The sequence below is a fragment of the Amia ocellicauda genome, chromosome 4, assembly GCF_036373705.1.
Source record: "Amia ocellicauda isolate fAmiCal2 chromosome 4, fAmiCal2.hap1, whole genome shotgun sequence".
NCBI classification, from domain to species: domain Eukaryota; kingdom Metazoa; phylum Chordata; class Actinopteri; order Amiiformes; family Amiidae; genus Amia; species Amia ocellicauda.
In genome coordinates, this window is record NC_089853.1 from 42,522,718 (window position 1) to 42,541,170 (window position 18,453).

An 18,453-nucleotide genomic window follows, 5' to 3' on the forward strand; every position below is an offset into this window, starting at 1 on the left:
ATTTATTGTTCAGGTGCAATAAATTATTTGAAGGGAAGGAGTGGATGTTTAAAACGCAGAATAAACACTAGGGGGTTAGCTTTAGATAAATAGAGTCTGCCTTTTATTCAATTTAATTTTTGCCTACTGTAATCTTTCAACTGTCATTTTGTTTCTGTCCCATTTGTTAAATTGTATAACAACTAGTGTATAAGGGCTCAGGGTAAGTCTGTCACAGTTCCTTTATCAGAATAAACAGAACTGTTGCAAAGGGCAACAGAAGAACTGCAAACCATTTCACAAGCAAGACTGTGGTCAATTAGATAGGTGCCTTTCCAGGAAAAACACATTATGCTTACTTTAAAAAAGCAGCGGAAGTGTCACATTTTCCTTTTAACCATTCCAAACATGGCAAAGATGCTTCTGGCATTTTCGGGATGAACAGATACACATATATGAAGTGTGTGAGATGATATGAGGTGACATGCTATAGCAAGACATGACTGGGTTTGACAGAACACATGTTTTGTTGTGATATCTCTTATAAGGTGCCGTGGTTTACACTTCTGTGTTTCTGCCTTTTACCATTTCTGGACTGGAACGCACAGTGTAGGTGGAGGAGAGCTAATCACACGATATAATCTTGAACTCTCTCCCCATTCTCTACAATGTGAACTCTGCCAGTGAGGGAGGGGGGTCAACTTACTATGCACCTGCTCGTTTCCGAGAACAATGCCCTGAAATCCCCTGTATCTTTTGTCACGTTTGCAACAGATGAGCTTAGACAGCGATGACAAGAGAACACGAACGCGGTCGAAGGGAATCAGAGGTGAGTTTCCTTGCATTTAAAGAGGAGCATTTAAATTAAAGTATTTTTCCAGAGGGGGCACATATAGTTCAAGGTCCTGTGCTATAATGTTTTTAATACAATACTTCACACTAGTTCACTGATTGATGTGTATTTACCTGTGATAGATCTATGGCTCAAGGTATTACTGAAGTGATTGTTACAGAACTAAACAAGGTTTTAGCCAAGCTTTTAGAAGTTGCTTTGTTGTACTGAAGGTAAAGTGGATGACTGCAGCATAATTGTTCACTGAAGCATAACGTTTTTCTTCTTGGTATTACTAATCATAAATTAAACTGCAAGAATTAATCATTTTATTATACTGTTCTGTTTTTCAAGTTTTTTTCCATGTCATACGATTACAATATAACTGGCTGATTCAGCCTGACGTTTTCATACAAAAATGTGTGTTTGAATTCACAGAATCTAATACAGATAGCTTTTGGTCTTTTGTTTATTAAGAATTTTACTTACAGCCGACTTACACAATTCCAAATTTATAATTATTCCTTTCTTTCTTGTGTCTGCCATTCAGTACCTGTTGAACTTGTAGGACAGGAATTAAGGTGAGGACATTTCTGATGGTCTTTATATATGTGTTGGTATTAGTTATTAGTGTGTGATACAAGCCTGTTTATGTTTATTAATATATTTTAGAATGGAGGCATGATTTATTTGTGCTTGTGGCTTTGTCCATTGGAGTCTGTAGGCCACCCTTATAATTTGAAAGTAATGACAGACATATGTGAAGGAAATTCATTCCAGTGGATGTAAGAGACTATATCGTAAGAGATTAATCATAACAGACTAAGCAAAGAAAGCATAAGGTAATGTGAAATAAAGGATGCTATATCAACAATAAGTCAGAAGCTTACTTTTTTGAAGTGAGTTTATGTTCCTTTCTGAAATATGATGGTTTCCTCAAACATAGATATGCATCACAAATATTTTCTTATGTCTTATGGGACAATCGGCATTCTTCTATAAACTCTGTGGATACGTCTACCTTTGCTTTATTAAAATAAAAGCAAAACTTATTTGACTGTTACAGCCAATGTGAATTGATTTCCGTCTGCTACTCTCAGTTTAAATTGTCTCAGTACTCAGCACTGTGTGTGTTTTGCACAATGTGCTGACAGTAAAGGGAATTCAAAAGTGAAATTCAAATCTGCCCTGATTTAATTGTCACTTTTTACAGAATCTAACATCATCTTTATTCCTATACTTTCTAAATAGATATGATTCATCAGTTTGAGTCACAGGATAAATGTCGATAAATGGAGATGATGTTATTCTGATTACTTTTATAAAATGTCCATTTAATCAGAGCGTTAGGTAGAGTTAGTCATCCTGACACAATCTAGGACAATTCCTGGAATCGGAAGACAAAACGATTCCTCGGCCGTATTCATGTTCTCAATCGTATTGAGGGAAAAAATAAATTAGAATCTATATTGAAGTTTTATTAAATATTTGAATAAGCATTACCATAAACATACTAGATATTCCCAGTTAGGAATTTGGCAAAGCCCCCATTGTTATCATAAACCCATCTTTTTTTGCCCAAAAGTCATTTCAGACTAATTTTTTCATTTGTCACACTTCACTCCCCAGCATTGATCAAAATTCAAAATATGTTCCTCAGGGCATTGTCAGGAGTAGATGTGCTGGCTAATTTAAAATGTTAATGTAGCATGTAATACATAATAATAATGATAATAATACTAATACTAATACTACTAATAATAATAATAATAAAGTCTATAACAGAGAATTAATGAGTATTCACAACAGCAATTCTAATAACTTTGTGTTCTACATTGTGAAATGATATTGGCATGTAAATGCAGTTGGTTTTGGAAGTTTTCCTCAAGTAATGGAAGGAAGAAGGAAGACTGTAAAAACTGTAGCTTAAGATTTAATTCGAAGCGCGCACCGGGGCGCTTGGCCTTCTCACAGTGAAGTAGTGCTTTGGTAATTAGCAGTGACTGCTGTTCCAGAGAATCTCCTTTCTGATACATCGCATTAACAGTAAACTGCATCACATTCCACCAAATAATCTGTTTACCTTGCCATTTGTATTATTCTCAGCCCTCAATAGAGACTTTCTATTCTCTTGGCAATTCTTTAGCAACATGACTGACCTTCCTCCTGATCTGTGTGTCGGTGTGTGTGATTGTGTGTGCCGTACCCTTGCGGTGCTTCACTAATGAGAGGGGGAGATCAACTAATTTCACCTAATTTATTTCTGACCCATTCAGCTGCCCCACTCCTGGATGCAATGGCTCAGGTCATGTCAGTGGAAAATATGCAAGACACAGAAGGTACGCTAGAATAATACCCGTTTCCGTAGCATAGATGCAGCCTAAATTGGAAATTAAAATGCCGGCAAAATCATTGTCAGATGTCAACCGCTATCGTCGGGAACACTGTGCAGAGCAAGTTATTCACAATTAGTGTCATTAATGGAGAAATATAGTTCATGAAATTGGCAAGAGAAGTTAATTGAAACTCTCTTTTTAGTTTTTCGTTTTGATGAGATTGTAGATGTGTAATACTTTTCAATTTTAGGTAAGGGATTAATTTAATTCTTTCTTTCCTCTGCTTTTTCTTCACAATTATTCAAAGCCTCCACTGTGGGCCAGTCAATTGGATTTAATTATGTGTGTACTAACACATTATTCTCTATTGATTTCATATAAGGCAAACATCTATCCATGGCACATTACTCATATCAAATCCTTTGTCATTCACTCATCGTGAACGGGCAATTCCTTTAAGATCTGTTAGTGCACAGAAATATATTTATCTGGGAAAGGAATTAATTTGTAAAACAGCTTTTTATGTGTTGCTTTCCAATAAATGTAGCTGAGATTCAAGACAAAAATTTAATGTCAAGCCTTGGCCGGGTTTGAACGCAGATGTGTAACAGTTGAGTAGCCACCATTCGTCACACCCCCCTTTGCCTCCAGTATACAGAGCTGCCCTTTGGCCAAGAAAAGGAAGCACCAGGATGTGGATCCAGACCAGCCCACATCTAAAAGGAAGTCCCACCCCTTGAAACTGGCTCTTGATGAGGGGTACAACGTGGACAGTGATGGCAGTGACGAGACAGAGGCCAAGGATGACTCCACGGCTGACGAATCAGAAGAGGCTTTGGAGGAAGACCAGGAAGAGATAACCGAGAAAGATGAGAGCAGGGAGAGCCAATACACCCCTGTGATCACAGAAGGTACCACATATGAAAGACACCTTTCTAAAGTCACAGCAGAAAATGAAACAAAAATCTCTGTTCAATATAACCCATGTGAGATGTGTCTTATAATGGCTGGTGAATCCTAAAACCTAAAACCTAAAATCGATCTCTTATGAAGTGTGTATTTTCAATTTTGTATGTCATTGCTCCACACAGGTGAATGTTTGACTGCAGATGCTTCAAATGCTAGGAAATCAAAAGAGAGTGACTCACCCAAGGCCCCTGCTGCTAATCAAAGGGAGGACTACTGTAGCTATCATGAAATGGTGGCCAGCTCCCTTCTCAACCTCGGCCAAATCACAGAAAACACTGTGGAGACCGTGGAGGAGCCGAGCAACAACGTAGAAGCAAATGTGACGTGCGAGTCTGAGGCCCCTGAGAAAGGCAGCAAGGATGTGATTGAGAAGCAGAGGGCCGTCGAGGAGGAAGACGATGGCGAAGATGATGAGGATGAAGATGTAGACAGTGCCCTGGCCAGGGAGGATGCTGAAGTGGCCCAACCCATGGAAGATAGTCCAGCTGAGGAAGTGCAAGACCCAGAAGAGGAGGAGGAGGAGGATGATGACGAAGAGGAGGAAGCTGGGGGTTCTCATGTGACCCCAAAGGACAACTCTGACCATCAGTACTTCAGCGGGGACTACCAGAGGTTCAGGTCAAAAGAGGTGGAGGTGGACTCGGAGATACGGTGCGACGAAACGCTGGAGGAGGAAGAGGAGGAAGAGGAGGAGGAGGAGCCAGAAGATGAGGAAGATGATGAAGATGACGATGAAGAAGAAGAGACGACTGCTGCTGCTGCCGCCGCGTTGGCTGCTGGTGCTCAGGGATCTCAATCGGAAACACAGAGCGAGGGGCTTCAGGAGCCCCCACAGGAGGATTACTCCTGTCATAAGGCCGCGCCTTCCGTGGTGATCGAGGTGCGGTCAGAGGAGTCCGAGAAGGAGGACGACGACGACGAGGAAGATGACGAGGACGATGACGACAGCCTCTCACAGAAATCCGCCGTCACGGACGAGTCGGAGATGTATGACATGACAAGGGGAAACCTGGGGCTCCTGGAGCAGGCTATCGCTCTGAAGGCTGAGCAGGTGAAGGGCATGAGGGAGGCTGGCCGAGTGCCCGGAGACCAGCTGCGCTACTTCCACATAGAAGACCGGCCCGGCAAGCCCATGGACGCCATCCGGAAAAATTACTTCAGCAAAGGTAACAGCTTGCCTCCAATGTCAATGCGTGTCTGTCGTTCATGTTATTCTCCAGTTTTGGTAATTAGAGATTAGTTGAGGACATGGGGATGTCTTTCCAGTTCAGTTTTCTCCCTCAGATGACGCTGCAACATTTTAATTAGGTAGTTCCATTAATATTCAATTTGGAGGACCTTAGAGCTCATCGGCTTCTTTGTCAGCTATTGATCAGTGTAGGATGCTGCTTTTCTCCTGGTTTGGAAAGTGCATGCCACATATATCTGGCTTTATTTAATGAGTGCATTTTTTTAATTTTGAGGGGGTTAAGAACACCCAAAACAGGAGTGAAATTCTTGCTCATCACCCATATTTTCAAGTAAGGCTTTTGGTGACATATATATATATGTATAGTAATATGTAAAGGTATTATTTTGACAATTTGAAAACATCTTTTGATGGTCTCCTGTAAAAGGCTGTAAATACTTCTCTTCAGTGCCCTAGGCATGGATTTTATCACAACTTTGACTCATGTGACTATTTACCCAATGGAAACCACCATCCAGTGTAGGGTTTGTAATCTGTCATTTATGGGTCTCTCTATAATGTGGATGTAGGTAAGACTGTTCTACACAGGTCTGCTTTGTTTTCCTGTACAGAGAGTTCAAGGCCTGAGAAAAGAGAAATAAAGTGCCCTACCCCAGGGTGTGATGGGACGGGGCACGTGACTGGCTTGTACCCTCACCATCGCAGTCTGTCTGGCTGCCCGCACAAAGACAGGATTCCCCCAGAGAGTGAGTACCAGCACAGTAGGAAAATGGTCTAGGAAAACAACTAATTTACAATCAGATACACAACTATGGTATGTAAGTGAGCATTTGTTTGTGCATGTATGTGCATTGGTGTGAGAGTAAGAGTGAGAGATTGTGAGAGTTTCAGAGTGTGTGAGAGAATATAGCATTTCATCACAGCTTGTAAGTGGACCTTGTATTTTGAATGATAAGAGCAGTGCACACTTAATTCATTTTGAAGGACCTCTTACCATTGAACCAAAGCAATGTCTTCTCCATTTCATAACCAGAAAACATTTTATGGCCATGTTTCAAGGGATCTTAGTGTGTAACAACATGCAATATTCATGGATGTATTATCAGAGCACTTTGAAGGGTACATGGTCTAACATTGCCTCTTTCTTCAGTCCTGGCCATGCATGAGAATGTGCTGAAGTGTCCCACACCCGGCTGTACAGGACAGGGCCATGTCAACAGTAACCGCAACACGCACAGAAGGTAGGCCTGTTTCCCAAATGCTTTCTGACTCAGACATGGTACTTGTATTGGTGTTTTTGGTTCAAGTATTTTTTCTGGTAAAAAGGTGGTTACCAGTGAGGCCTCTCATTACTGCCAGGTAATACAGTTTTTTCCCCTTCAGTCTATCGGGATGCCCGATTGCTGCGGCAGAAAAACTGTCCAAAACCCACGAGAAACAACAGATCCCACAGCCCACAAGCGAACACCCCAAAGGCAGCCCAAATTCGGACCGTGTCCTCAGGTAGGTCCTGTAAACCTCACCTCGCATTGGGAGTTCTTTGAATGTGTGTATAACTGATGTATTTTTGAATTTGAGGTTTTCATCTAAGCAGATTGTAGTATTGCAAACCTTCTAACAATGCTTTGTTGCCAGAAGGCATATTTAGTGAATCTCCAAACCCCCCACCCACCCCACAGAGCCACCCAAATCCTTTTACTAAATAAAAATACTCTTGATCTGATGTTAATTGGATGCAAAGTACAGCAAGCCTCTCAAGGTACCTGAGTTATGCCACTATTATTTAGTTTCCATCAGTTGGATTATGTCTCCAAATTCTGCTATTGTCAGATTGACTCCACAGTATTGCGTGCCCCTTGCAGAATTATTATCATTAATGACTCAAATTCAATAATATGCTGAATACATGTTGGATTCTGAGCATTTTAATTACGTTCCAGATAAGCTAATTATGCAAGTTATAAGAGTAAAAATAATTACTTTCTTTTGGAAGGCTGTGCTACAGCTGGATGAAGCACAAGGGATTTAAATATACCATAGCTCTCAGTTTGTTTTTTGTTGTTGTTTGTTTTTTCATTTTTTTAATAATCAAATTTGTTCATCCACTGCATGAAAAAATACACATTGACTAAACATGCACATTTCAATGGTTTTCAGACTAACAGAATTTCAGATCCGGTCTTTAATTAAATGTATACAAACAGTATTGAGATAACACGTATGATTAGTTAACCTAATCCACTTGCATCTGTGCTATATTTTGCTTTTGTGTTCAGAAAGGCATCTAATTTGAACATCTCTGTCCTGGCTACACTGTACTCTTCTAATCCTTCATATCTGTTATTTAAATAACAACTAATGGCTCATTTATCTAATTATACCCCCTGATCCTTTATGACCTTTTTCAGTGCTAATGACTGAAACAAAAAAATACCCATTCGTAATCCCTATCCATATCAATTCTCTTTGTGCCTCTGTGTGGTGAAATATATATAATATAATATATATACAAGTATATTATGTTCAGAAGCTGATTCCCAAAGTAAGTTTGACAAGAACTGGGTATTCAATCCAAACAAGATGCATATTTTTTTCATAATATTAACCTTTAAATTCCCAGTACTACAGCATGTAAATTTACCCAGTGCAGGAAAGATAGCCTTTAATCCTTGAATCTGACTATGAAAGTCTCTCACATGCTTCTTTTTTTTCTCTTCTGCCTCCCAGGCCCATGTGTTTTGTTAAGCAGTTAGAGATTCCTCAGTACGGCAGCTATAGACCCAATGTCCTACCTGCGACCCCTCGCGCCAACCTGGCAAAGGAACTTGAAAAATACTCCAAGGTCTCCTTTGATTATGCAAGTTTTGATGTTCAGGTCTTTGGCAAACGCGTGCTTGCCCCAAAGATTCAGACCAGTGAAACCTCACCAAAAGCCTTTAAATGTAAGGATGGCTGGTAATGTTTCATTTCTATTGATACTTTTATTTATACATGTATGCTTTACTTTTTGTAACAATATAATATAATATAATATATAAGCCACCGATTTTAAATACATTTCTTCAGCTGTAAATTAAAAGTGATTCTTTAGAAAATGGTGTCTTTGTATAACTCTAATTGACAACAATTATGGCCACCTTCTTGATTACAGTTTTACAGAACAGAAATGTATTGAGATAAAGTGTAAGAAACGACAATGTTTTTTCAAGCGTGGTGAAGCAGACTCTTTGCTCTATCCGAATACAGTCTGCAATGCTGTTGACACTTCCGTTTCCTCCCGTGACTCAGCGAAACCATTCCCCAAGGCGTCCTCCCCGAGTCACAGCCTGTCCAGCAACTACGTGAAGAGCACGTCCTCTTCCTCCAGTGGCTACGATTACTCCCACGATGCCGAGGCCGCACACATGGCCGCCACCGCCATCCTCAACCTGTCCACTCGCTGCTGGGAAATGCCAGAAAACCTCAGCACAAAACAGCAGGATATCGCCGGCAAGGTGAGAAAACTAGCATTATTATCTGATTGAGTTTGCCCCCCTCGGAGTGCCTGCTTTACCTTGTACTAAAGCACACATCCAGACCAAGTAACCCCTCTATTTGCAGCCATTTCTTTTGATTTAATTATTTTCCTGATCTGATGTCACTACATTTTTGTTGTTCCTAAGGAGTATGGTCGGTTGTCATGGGTCCCCTTCTCTGTCACATTTAAAGGGGAACACAAACTGTCCCTGCCTTTGGGCAATTTTTCATGTCTTATGCTGTTGAATACTTTTCTTTTTGACTTAATAATGATTGAGTCGTGGCAGCCGGCAGTGTAGCTCTTCCTTACCTCTATTCAACAAGTGACAGCTTGATTATTTCCAGGTGTAACAATCATAGCTTCCTCTTAACTTACATTTAGTTAAAACACAGTAGCAACTTGAGACTTGTCCGTGCATGAGAATGAAATGTGCCTGTTCTTTTTTTATATTTTTGTATCAGTGATTGAATTGTAGTTCTTGTTTGCTTGCTTTTTTGTTTGAATTAGACTTTGTGTTTGCTTATTTTAACTGTGAACATGATCAAATGCAATCCAAGCACTTAACGTCTGTTTCGGGGGGTATTTATTATCATCTGTGGTCATATAAGCTTTAAATGCTGCGCGGCACTTGCTTGGGATTTGGAAAATATGTTGAGTTCGGCACCGATTGTATCTTATTGATCCTTTTTATATTAAACTTGGCTGCTACTGCACTCTAGATTAAGCTGGTCAGATATTTACTTTTTCATTATTTCCGCTGACTATAAAAGCTTGCTGTCCACAAAGCAGATAGGATGATAAATTTAGGTCAAAATTATTTTTTTGTTTCGGTCTCCGTATAATTGCATCTGCACTTTTCCTTTATTGCAATTTTAAAAGGTTTTGCCTTCATGGAGAGTGACTACTTAATCACTTCCATTTCATGACATTGTTCTTTGGCCAGGAAATAGTGAGATAAATCACTACAATAACCAAAGAATACAAGTATAATCAGCTGAGGCTGTTCTAGGGTGGTGCAATTTTCTTGAACAGTATGTGGATGTAGGTTTTGGGGTTGTTATCACCCTTTCTAATACTGTTTATTTTTTCTCTGTACAACCAGGGACTGGGAGCTATTCTTAAGGGCCGTGATAAAAATCTGATTGATTGGCTTTTCCATATTTCAGCCCACAGAACATTTAGTGATCTGGATCTCAGAAAGAGAAAAAAAAAACATTAGTATTACCTAAACATTAGAAAGGTTACTAAAATAAGAAAAGCGCTCGTCCCAAAGAGGTCAAAGTTCATTTTTAATAACCGGGTTGTGGTCCTGCCGTGAATGAGTTCTGCTGACCCCGGCGCTGTCCTTACAGAGCATGGACATCGAGGTGGACGAGAACGGGACGCTGGACCTCAGCATGAAGAAGCACATGAAGAGGGAGGGCAGCGTCTCGTGTGTGAGCCCGGGCGTGCGCTCGCCTGAGCAGTCCCACAACCAGAGCAGCAGCGCCAGCAGCAGCGCCATGACGTCCCCGCAGTCAAGCCACACCTACAAACAGGAGGAATGGGAGGGGCCCATCGACTACACCAAACCCAACAGGCAGCGCGAGGAGGACATGGAAGAGGTCAGGAGGCTACATTTGCTTTTTGAACGCGAAAGCCCTCTCTTTTTGTCCTCTTAATTATGGTTACCTCGTATTCGAGGATGTTGCAGGGCCTATAACTCCTACAAATGAAGGCTGGTTATATTAGAACCACATGGTATATAATAATACAGAGAGCTGTCAAAGTGTAAACAAAAGGTAATGGTAATTAATCTGTGTGTTAGAGGGCTTGGGTTATGAATTCTCTTTGTCTTCGTCTTCTCTAGATGGAGCCGGCGTCCCACTCCTTTGCCTCCTCAGAGCCTGAAGACTGTGAAATGATGCAGGAGAGTTTGGAAGACAGGAAGTACCCTGGAGAGGTCACGACCTCCAGCTTCAAAGTGAAATACCAAGCCAAGGACTGCAAGAAAGAACTTCTACTGTAAGTGTGCTTCATGGAGCTCGTCAACAAAACACAAAACATTTAAAAACACAAGCTGTAAGCAAGCATACCCCCAAACACACACACACACACAAACACACAATACAAATGACTCAACACTGGAATAAATACCACTGCTCCATGTGCTAAAATATGACTTATGAAAGATATTTTACTTTTCCGCTGTTTTGGCAGGTGTCCGACCCCTGGCTGTGATGGCAGTGGCCACATCACTGGAAACTATGCATCACACCGCAGGTAAGTTAGCCGCTACATACTGGACATGTTAGAAATCTAACGATATCCTGTAAAGGTGCCTTTTGGAAACAGAGTTTTACTGAATATACATTTAAAATGTTACTGGAGCTGAATTGTACATATATATATGTACATATGTATGTATATATATATGTATGTATGTATGTATATAAACAACAAACAAATTCCTATCAACACAATTCCTATATCCACAATTACAATTACAAAATCATGCAGGACTCTTATCAGGGCAAGTGACAATTACAGGTCACACAGGTCATATAAATTGCTCTCTGAACACTTCCGGGCCCCACTGGGTCATTTGGCGTCGTTTCTGTTTTTCTTTGGATGGGCCATGTTTTACTCTCTGTCCCTGAAGCCTCGCCTGTCAGCTTTAAACAGACAGCAGCCAAGTGCGAATGGAACAGCCAAGAAAAAAGGTAACGACACCAAAGCCTGTGGAGCCGAGTTAGTCTCAGGAAGCCCAAGCCCTCTCTCTGTCCTCTGGCACGTTTTCTGAGCACGCTGTCTGGAAAGGCCCCGGCCTCTTTTTCCTTGCTGTCTCCTCCTGCTCTCACCGAGACTCTCTATCTTCTCTTCTAGCCTGTCTGGTTGTCCTCTTGCTGACAAGAGTCTCAGATCCCTCATGGCTGCCCACTCTGCTGAGCTGAAGTATGTGTGCGCTTAACTGAACTGTTCTGCCCTTATAACTGTACTTCAGCCTTCACAGCACTGACCCTTTTCACAACCCAGACTCTCGCGACAGGCCAATTCGACCCTGAAATGACTGCGGAGAATGTTTTGGACTAGGCTGCTGGCTGTATGAATAGTCATTTGTGTTATTATTTAATGTGTCTTCTAGCTCAACTACACTTTTCAGGCTAAAAGATAGCGTGTCATCTTGCGTTGAAAAAGGGTTATGCTTTTTAAAGGCGTTTAACAAAATATGCTGCTCTAGAAAATCTGTTTCTTTCCTTATCTTTGTTTCACTTTCGGTTCTGATACAAAACATTACAAAAATGACACACTTAGTGCAAAATACATGAACCAAAAACCTTCGATGGGGCGATTAAATTCAATTACATTTAATTAAATTCCCCTTCTGGGAGTTTGCAGGTAACCAAAGTCATTGCTTTAATTAGCAAACAAACACAGCTGACAGTTCCATTAAAGCATATAACAATGAAAATGACAACACTACAGCCTCATTTGATTAAAGGTGAAATGGACAGCATACAGTACGGGTTTACTTCTCTCTCCGCAGGTGCCCGACCCCCGGCTGCGACGGCTCCGGTCACATCACCGGAAACTACGCCTCACACAGAAGGTACGCACCGCTCTGCCCAACAACACCTTTTATCTGTTTCACTAAAGGATGGCTATATCAATCTATAACCACAGAAGCACAGAGAGAGACACAAACAGCTTTAGACACAAGTAGACACACACATATATAACCACACAACTTGAGAGGGTTTTCTTGCTTGCTTGTACTGTATATAATACGTTTTTTTGTTTTTGATTTTTTGTTTTTGACGTTTTGTTTTCCTTTCCTTTGTTTTTTTTTTTGTTTTGTTTGGTTTTTATAGATTTCTACAACCAGTGCTTCATCCCCTGTTGAAATTGTTAAAGGTGCTTCCCGCTTTTTTTTATCGGCTCATACTTTCTATTTTCAGTTTGTCTGGGTGCCCCCGTGCCAAGAAAGGTGGAATAAAAACAACTCCTTCCAAGGACGACAAGGAGGACTCCGAGCTCTTAAAGTTCGTACTACAAAGAAACCCAAACCTTTGTTTTTTTTGTTTTTTCTAATGAAACACCTAGAAACCTCTGCCTCATAAAAACAACAACGCAAAAGGCCATTTTAGAACCTCCCGTCGATAGCCACATTAGTGCTTCTTTTTGCTGAGTTGGTGTGATCAGTACAGACCAACTTGAAAAGTGCTCTGTAATTGACAACCCCATTTTACTTTACATTCATACCATCCTGAGGTGCCTGGGTACCTCAGAGTTATACATTGTAGTTATCAGTAGTGCAAATCAGGGTAGAACTCATACAGGCATAATGAATTAATATAGAACAACAGTTCAGATCATTTCTGAAGTTGTTGTGACTATTTGTAGCATGCTGCTTTAAATACACACAGCCATAATAATTTTATAGTAGCTTATATGTGTTACCATGGAAGAGATAAAGGCTAAGAGAATAGATCTGGTAGATATTACCTTGTACCAGCAGTGGCGTTCTGTTTATCTGTGGCGTAGTATGTAACAAAGAGAATATCCCTTTGTTTCATGTGAATAATGGGTGCATTGAATGAAATAAGGCATTGTCCCCATTCTTCTAGAAATGTCCTATTAACAGCTAAATATCCAATTTGAAAATTACATAATGGAGCACTGAAAATCAGAATCCATCAAGGCTGTCTCTAAATAGTGTTTGCCCCTTAGACGCTGGAAATCCAAGGTAACGGTTGTAATTCATTCACAAGAATGTCATTTAATTAATCAATTAATTAAATAATTAATTAATTAACGGTACAGAAACTCAATCAGTTGCACTGCATTACAAGGTAATATGAACTGGCTTCATCTCTTCATCATCGGCTTTCATCTCTTCACCTCTCCTCTCCATGCCATTAACGGGGGGAATGTTCCTGTTATGTAGATGCCCAGTTCCAGGATGTGACAGCTTGGGTCACATCAGTGGGAAGTACGCCACTCACCGCAGTGCCTATGGTTGCCCACTGGCTGCCCGCAGACAGAAGGAAGGGCTCCTGAATGGCTCGCCTTTTTCTTGGAAATCCTTCAAAACCGAGGGACCAACCTGCCCTACTCCGGGATGCGATGGCTCAGGTCATGCTAATGGCAGCTTCCTTACACATAGAAGGTACGGAAAACTGGACACGCTGGCTTTACGCACGTACTGCAGCTAGTAAGACCGAGTCTGCAGACATGGGGGGCTTACATATACAGTGTGTGATTTTACCCTCTGCCTGGAGCATATGGAAATGAAGCAGTCTTTTCATCAACAGCCACACCCTTTAGTCTACAAAACTAGGGCTGGCTCAACTAAACCAGTGTACGTCAAAAATGGAAAACCCTACGTACTGCTGCACAAAATGGTAAACACTCAGATGTCTTCAGCTCTCCATCTTTTTTTTTTAAAGACTGGAAATAAATTGGTCTTGATCGAGAATATCCACTTTCTTAATTTATTCCCTTTCTTGGGGTTTTCTGCTCTTTCCTGACTTGCATGAAAGCAGCCTCTTGTAGTCCTGCAGTTATTGTTCTTCTCATGGCATCTACAGCAGATGTTATCTGGACAAGTCATGACAAAGGCCTGCTTTGGCGTCTCACTTGAGACCGGTATCTCATTTATTTTTAATCAGATTTTTTTTTGTTCTCTCTTCATGGTCTGTTTCATTCCCTTGCCTTTGTTCTCTACATACTTCACCTTTCTTGCCTCAAATAATTGACAAAACTGGCATTTTGTGTCTCATATAAAATAGATGGTTAATTTAAAATTCTGGGAGCACTGAAAACTGGAAAAGAAGAAAAGGCAGCCTTGTGTTAAAGGAAAAAAAGTATTTATATAATGCGTTACTTATGACTAAATGAAACCTAGTGTTAAATATGTAGCCACCAGGTGTCAGTTTATTATTAATATTCGCCAAGTTAATTTCCTTACCGTTTCTGCTGATCTTTATAAAACATAAAAAAATGTCCACGGTAAGTGCTTTCAAATCCATATCATTTGACCACCCTTGAAACAGCTCTCTGCGTGTCTTAACCTTCGGCAACTAGGATGAAACACGCAATTATAAATGACATGCTTCTCGTTTTATTTGCAGTCTCTCAGGCTGCCCCAGAGCATCTTTTGCTAAGAAGAAGGCAAAGTTCCCAGGGGATGAATATCTCAACACCAAATTCAGGGCCAGCGATGGTAAGAAGGAATATATATACTTATACTGTGCAAAGACTGAATGTCAGTTTTCAATTTGAACTCATTTAGTTATGTAAATGGGCAATAGGATACCAGGGAAATGGTCTCATGCATTCTCTCTGTGTTATGCATCGTGTATGACTTTTTGGTGATATGGAAGATGTTGAATGTTTGGGCATGTCTTTCCTGTTCAGTTCTCGACAATGACGAAGACATCAAACAGTTGAATAAAGAGATCAGCGAACTCAACGAATCCAACACCGAGATGGAGGCAGACATGGTGAACCTGCAGACACAGGTTAGTACAAGCCTGTCTTTCTCGTGTCTGTGTCAATAAACCTTGAATAAGAAGAAGACAAAGAATTCGAACTATTAATAATATTTATTTCTATACATGAATCCTTTAAACATTTACATTCCAGATATTCAGGGGTTGGCTGCTATTAAGTTAGCATTTGCTAAACTAGAAAAATTGCATCACTTTCAAGTAAATCCTCCAAACACATTGAAATGAGAGTAAAGTGGATTAAAAATGTTTTATTGTAAGTAATACATCATCAAATAATAGATAATAAATAATAGTGTATTTGTGCTGCTATATATCACCATCATCATCATCATTGGCCTTTGTTGATCCACTTCTGGATTCCTCCCCAAGATGTTTCCACTGGTTTCAATCTACAGTATCTCTTTTCCAGATTCTGATCTCATCTCCCCTTTTTCTTCTTGGTCACTTTTCATCTCCTGGGATCCATTCTACAGCTTCTGTAGTCCATCTCTGATCTGCTCTTCCTTCCCTGTGTCTGGCTCATTGCCATTTCAACATCTCCACTCTTTCAACGATGACACATACCTTTGTGTCTTTGTGTGTGCACCTCTCTCTCTCTCTCTTTTTTATATATCAACTGAATATGATGTATTGTGTCTAGATTTCCTCAATGGAAAAGAACCTGAAGAACATTGAGGAGGAGAATAAAATCATTGAGGAGCAGAATGAGGCCTTATTCATGGAGCTCTCTGGTCTGAGTCAGGCCCTCATTCGCAGCCTTGCCAACATTCGCCTTCCCCACATGGTAAGCCCCATCGCTGGTGTCCTACAATCTCACCCCATCGCAGTTCCAGCGTTGTCACACCAATGACACCGCAAGGGTTTGGGTGACAAAATGACAGCCAGTGGAGGTTTTTGTTTAGTTTTTCCAATTTTAAGTTGGCTTTAATTTCAGGAAAGAATAAGCAATAGTGAGTAATGTTTAGATCTGTGGTTGTGTTATGTATGTTGGGACGTTATATAATATTTTATTTCCGGAAAACCAACACTGTGTAATTCATTTTTAAAATATGTATAGTTGTATCAAAGGCTTTTTAGATGGATAGATTGGAGGAAGTGGCACAGGTAAATGTTTCCAGGTAATGATGTTTTTTGGTTAAATCACCTTTGGTTTACATTTTTTGTGTCATCATAGTGTGACAATCTATCAGGGTTAATTCTGTCTATTCTGTCTGCCGTTAATTGCTATTATGCTGTAATCTAATGAAGACCCTATTAAGAAAGGACAAAACTGATTATTCCAATTAATTTAGTTCTGTGGTGCCATTTGGTATTGCTCCCTGTTATGTTTTTATATTTTGTTATTTGAACAATATAACTTTGTGTTTTTATAATCTGATCCCCACCCCCCATTCCAAATTGAGTCATGTGTTGTTCATATCCTATAATTTTGGGAAGATCTCAAATGACACATTGAGGAAGGGGGAAGTAAACGTTTTGCTTCAAAAGATTAAACACTGGCAGCAACGCCAAATGGCAAAGTAGAGCTGATTGAGTTAATGAGAACCCAGAGAGAAAGAGAAAACTGTTATTGAAAGTGTGAATTTTTTAATCCAGCAGGAGCCAATAACTGAGCAGAATTTTGATGCCTACGTGAACACTTTGACGGACATGTACACTAATAAGGAATGCTACCAGAACCCAGAGAACAAGGCCCTTCTGGAGACAATTAACCAGGCTGTGAAAGGTATCAAAGTTTAAAACAAGCAAACAAACAAACAAACAAACAAGAAAGAGAGAGACTACAACAATAAATAAATACAATGAAAAGGGCATTCAGGTTTTAAAAAGGCAATGTACTTCTTCCCAGGGAGCATTCCACAAAAACCAGGACCAAAATCCAAACATGCTGCTACTGGGGCTGTTAGGAACCAGTGGATCAGAACCAAATTACTATTTTTGCTTTCCCAGCTTTTGACACTCGGCACTTCGAGCTTTGAAAGTTTCAGTATCAGGATCAAACTGATCAGTGGGACACAGACTTCTGCTGGCAAACGAGAGAGAAACCGGAAAAGAAATAAAGAATGTTAATCCTGTTCAATACTCTCAATATATATCTATCATTGAAAATTACCATCAGCTCGTCTATATATAGGTACGCGGTCAGCAGCGACATCGGGGGAACCGCTGATCTGGAGAGCTGTTGGTCTCGTCTTGCCGCTTGCTTTATCGTAATGCAAAGCTGAGTGGCGCCACTGGGGAACTTTTTCTGCTGAGATCTTTTCTGGAGTCGTCCTGCTGCTGAAGGGTCACAATTGTCTTAAAGGAGAAGAAGAACGTGGAGAGTTGATGGTCGAAGTTGTTGGTTGGGTCATGACTGGACATTTGTGCATCTTCTCCTGGATGTTCCCGATCTGTGAGAGACAAGGAGAAACTTATATATGAAACCTATGAAACTGCAGTATAGAATATTGCTTCCGTCACAAACTGTTCCCAGTTGCTTTTCCTGCCTCGTCAAGACGCCGAACAACGACACTTCCTACAGGATGATCAATAAAAATAAAGCGAGGATTCAGCAGATGCCACTTTCTCCTTAAAGAAAAAAAAGAAATATATATTATGTAAATAAATTTCAATTTCATCTAGTAATATTTATAGTATTTATGAGCATAGAAATTGCACTTCATTTCAATTACTAGTTTGTAGTTTAATTGTTATATAAATTATTTAATTTGAATCCGTGAAGGGTAAAATGTAATTTATTCCCAATATTTTGTGTTAACTTGCCTATTTATTTAACCTTATCTATTTATTGTTCATTTGTTTTGTAAAACAAAATACAACACAACCAGTAAATGCTTTTAAACGGCCATTTAAAAAAGTGACACTAAATGTCACAAAAATTAACATTTAAAGAAACAACAAAAAAAGCTATTTAAAAAAAATATCAACCACAATGAATTATATATTTTATTATTTATTTTAAAGAATGGGATTTTTTAACCTCTTTTTTTAAGTGCAAATATTTTATAACTGACAAGTTTTTTATAATTTTTTAAGGGTTTCCTTATGTTAATATTATTTTTGTTTTCCGTAAAGTATTTTCAGACACCCACAACCAATAAAATAAAAGTATGTATTTATTATTTATTTAATAT

At 39.8% G+C, this 18,453-nt stretch overlaps 1 protein-coding gene across 3 annotated transcripts; it reads left to right on the top strand.

The window, feature by feature from the left end:
- Positions 1-753: 753 nt before the first annotated feature.
- On the top strand, positions 754-17,709 carry myt1b (myelin transcription factor 1b). 3 transcript variants are annotated; one of them, XM_066702337.1, is made up of 21 exons: positions 754-808; positions 1,362-1,392; positions 3,088-3,150; positions 3,799-4,058; positions 4,239-5,282; positions 5,917-6,051; positions 6,456-6,546; positions 6,689-6,808; positions 8,033-8,247; positions 8,552-8,799; positions 10,175-10,426; positions 10,672-10,826; positions 11,022-11,084; positions 11,688-11,756; positions 12,349-12,411; positions 12,761-12,844; positions 13,750-13,971; positions 14,936-15,027; positions 15,222-15,325; positions 15,957-16,100; positions 16,913-17,709. In XM_066702337.1, exons 1-21 carry the CDS (start codon positions 754-756, stop codon positions 17,054-17,056), a joined length of 3,654 nt encoding a protein of 1,217 aa, XP_066558434.1. In that variant the 3' UTR covers positions 17,057-17,709. The 3 variants fall into 3 exon arrangements, with proteins under 3 accessions (XP_066558434.1, XP_066558436.1, XP_066558437.1); XM_066702339.1 differs by having other exon boundaries at positions 8,594-8,799; XM_066702340.1 differs by lacking the exon at positions 12,761-12,844.
- The last annotated feature ends 744 nt before the right edge of the window (positions 17,710-18,453 follow it).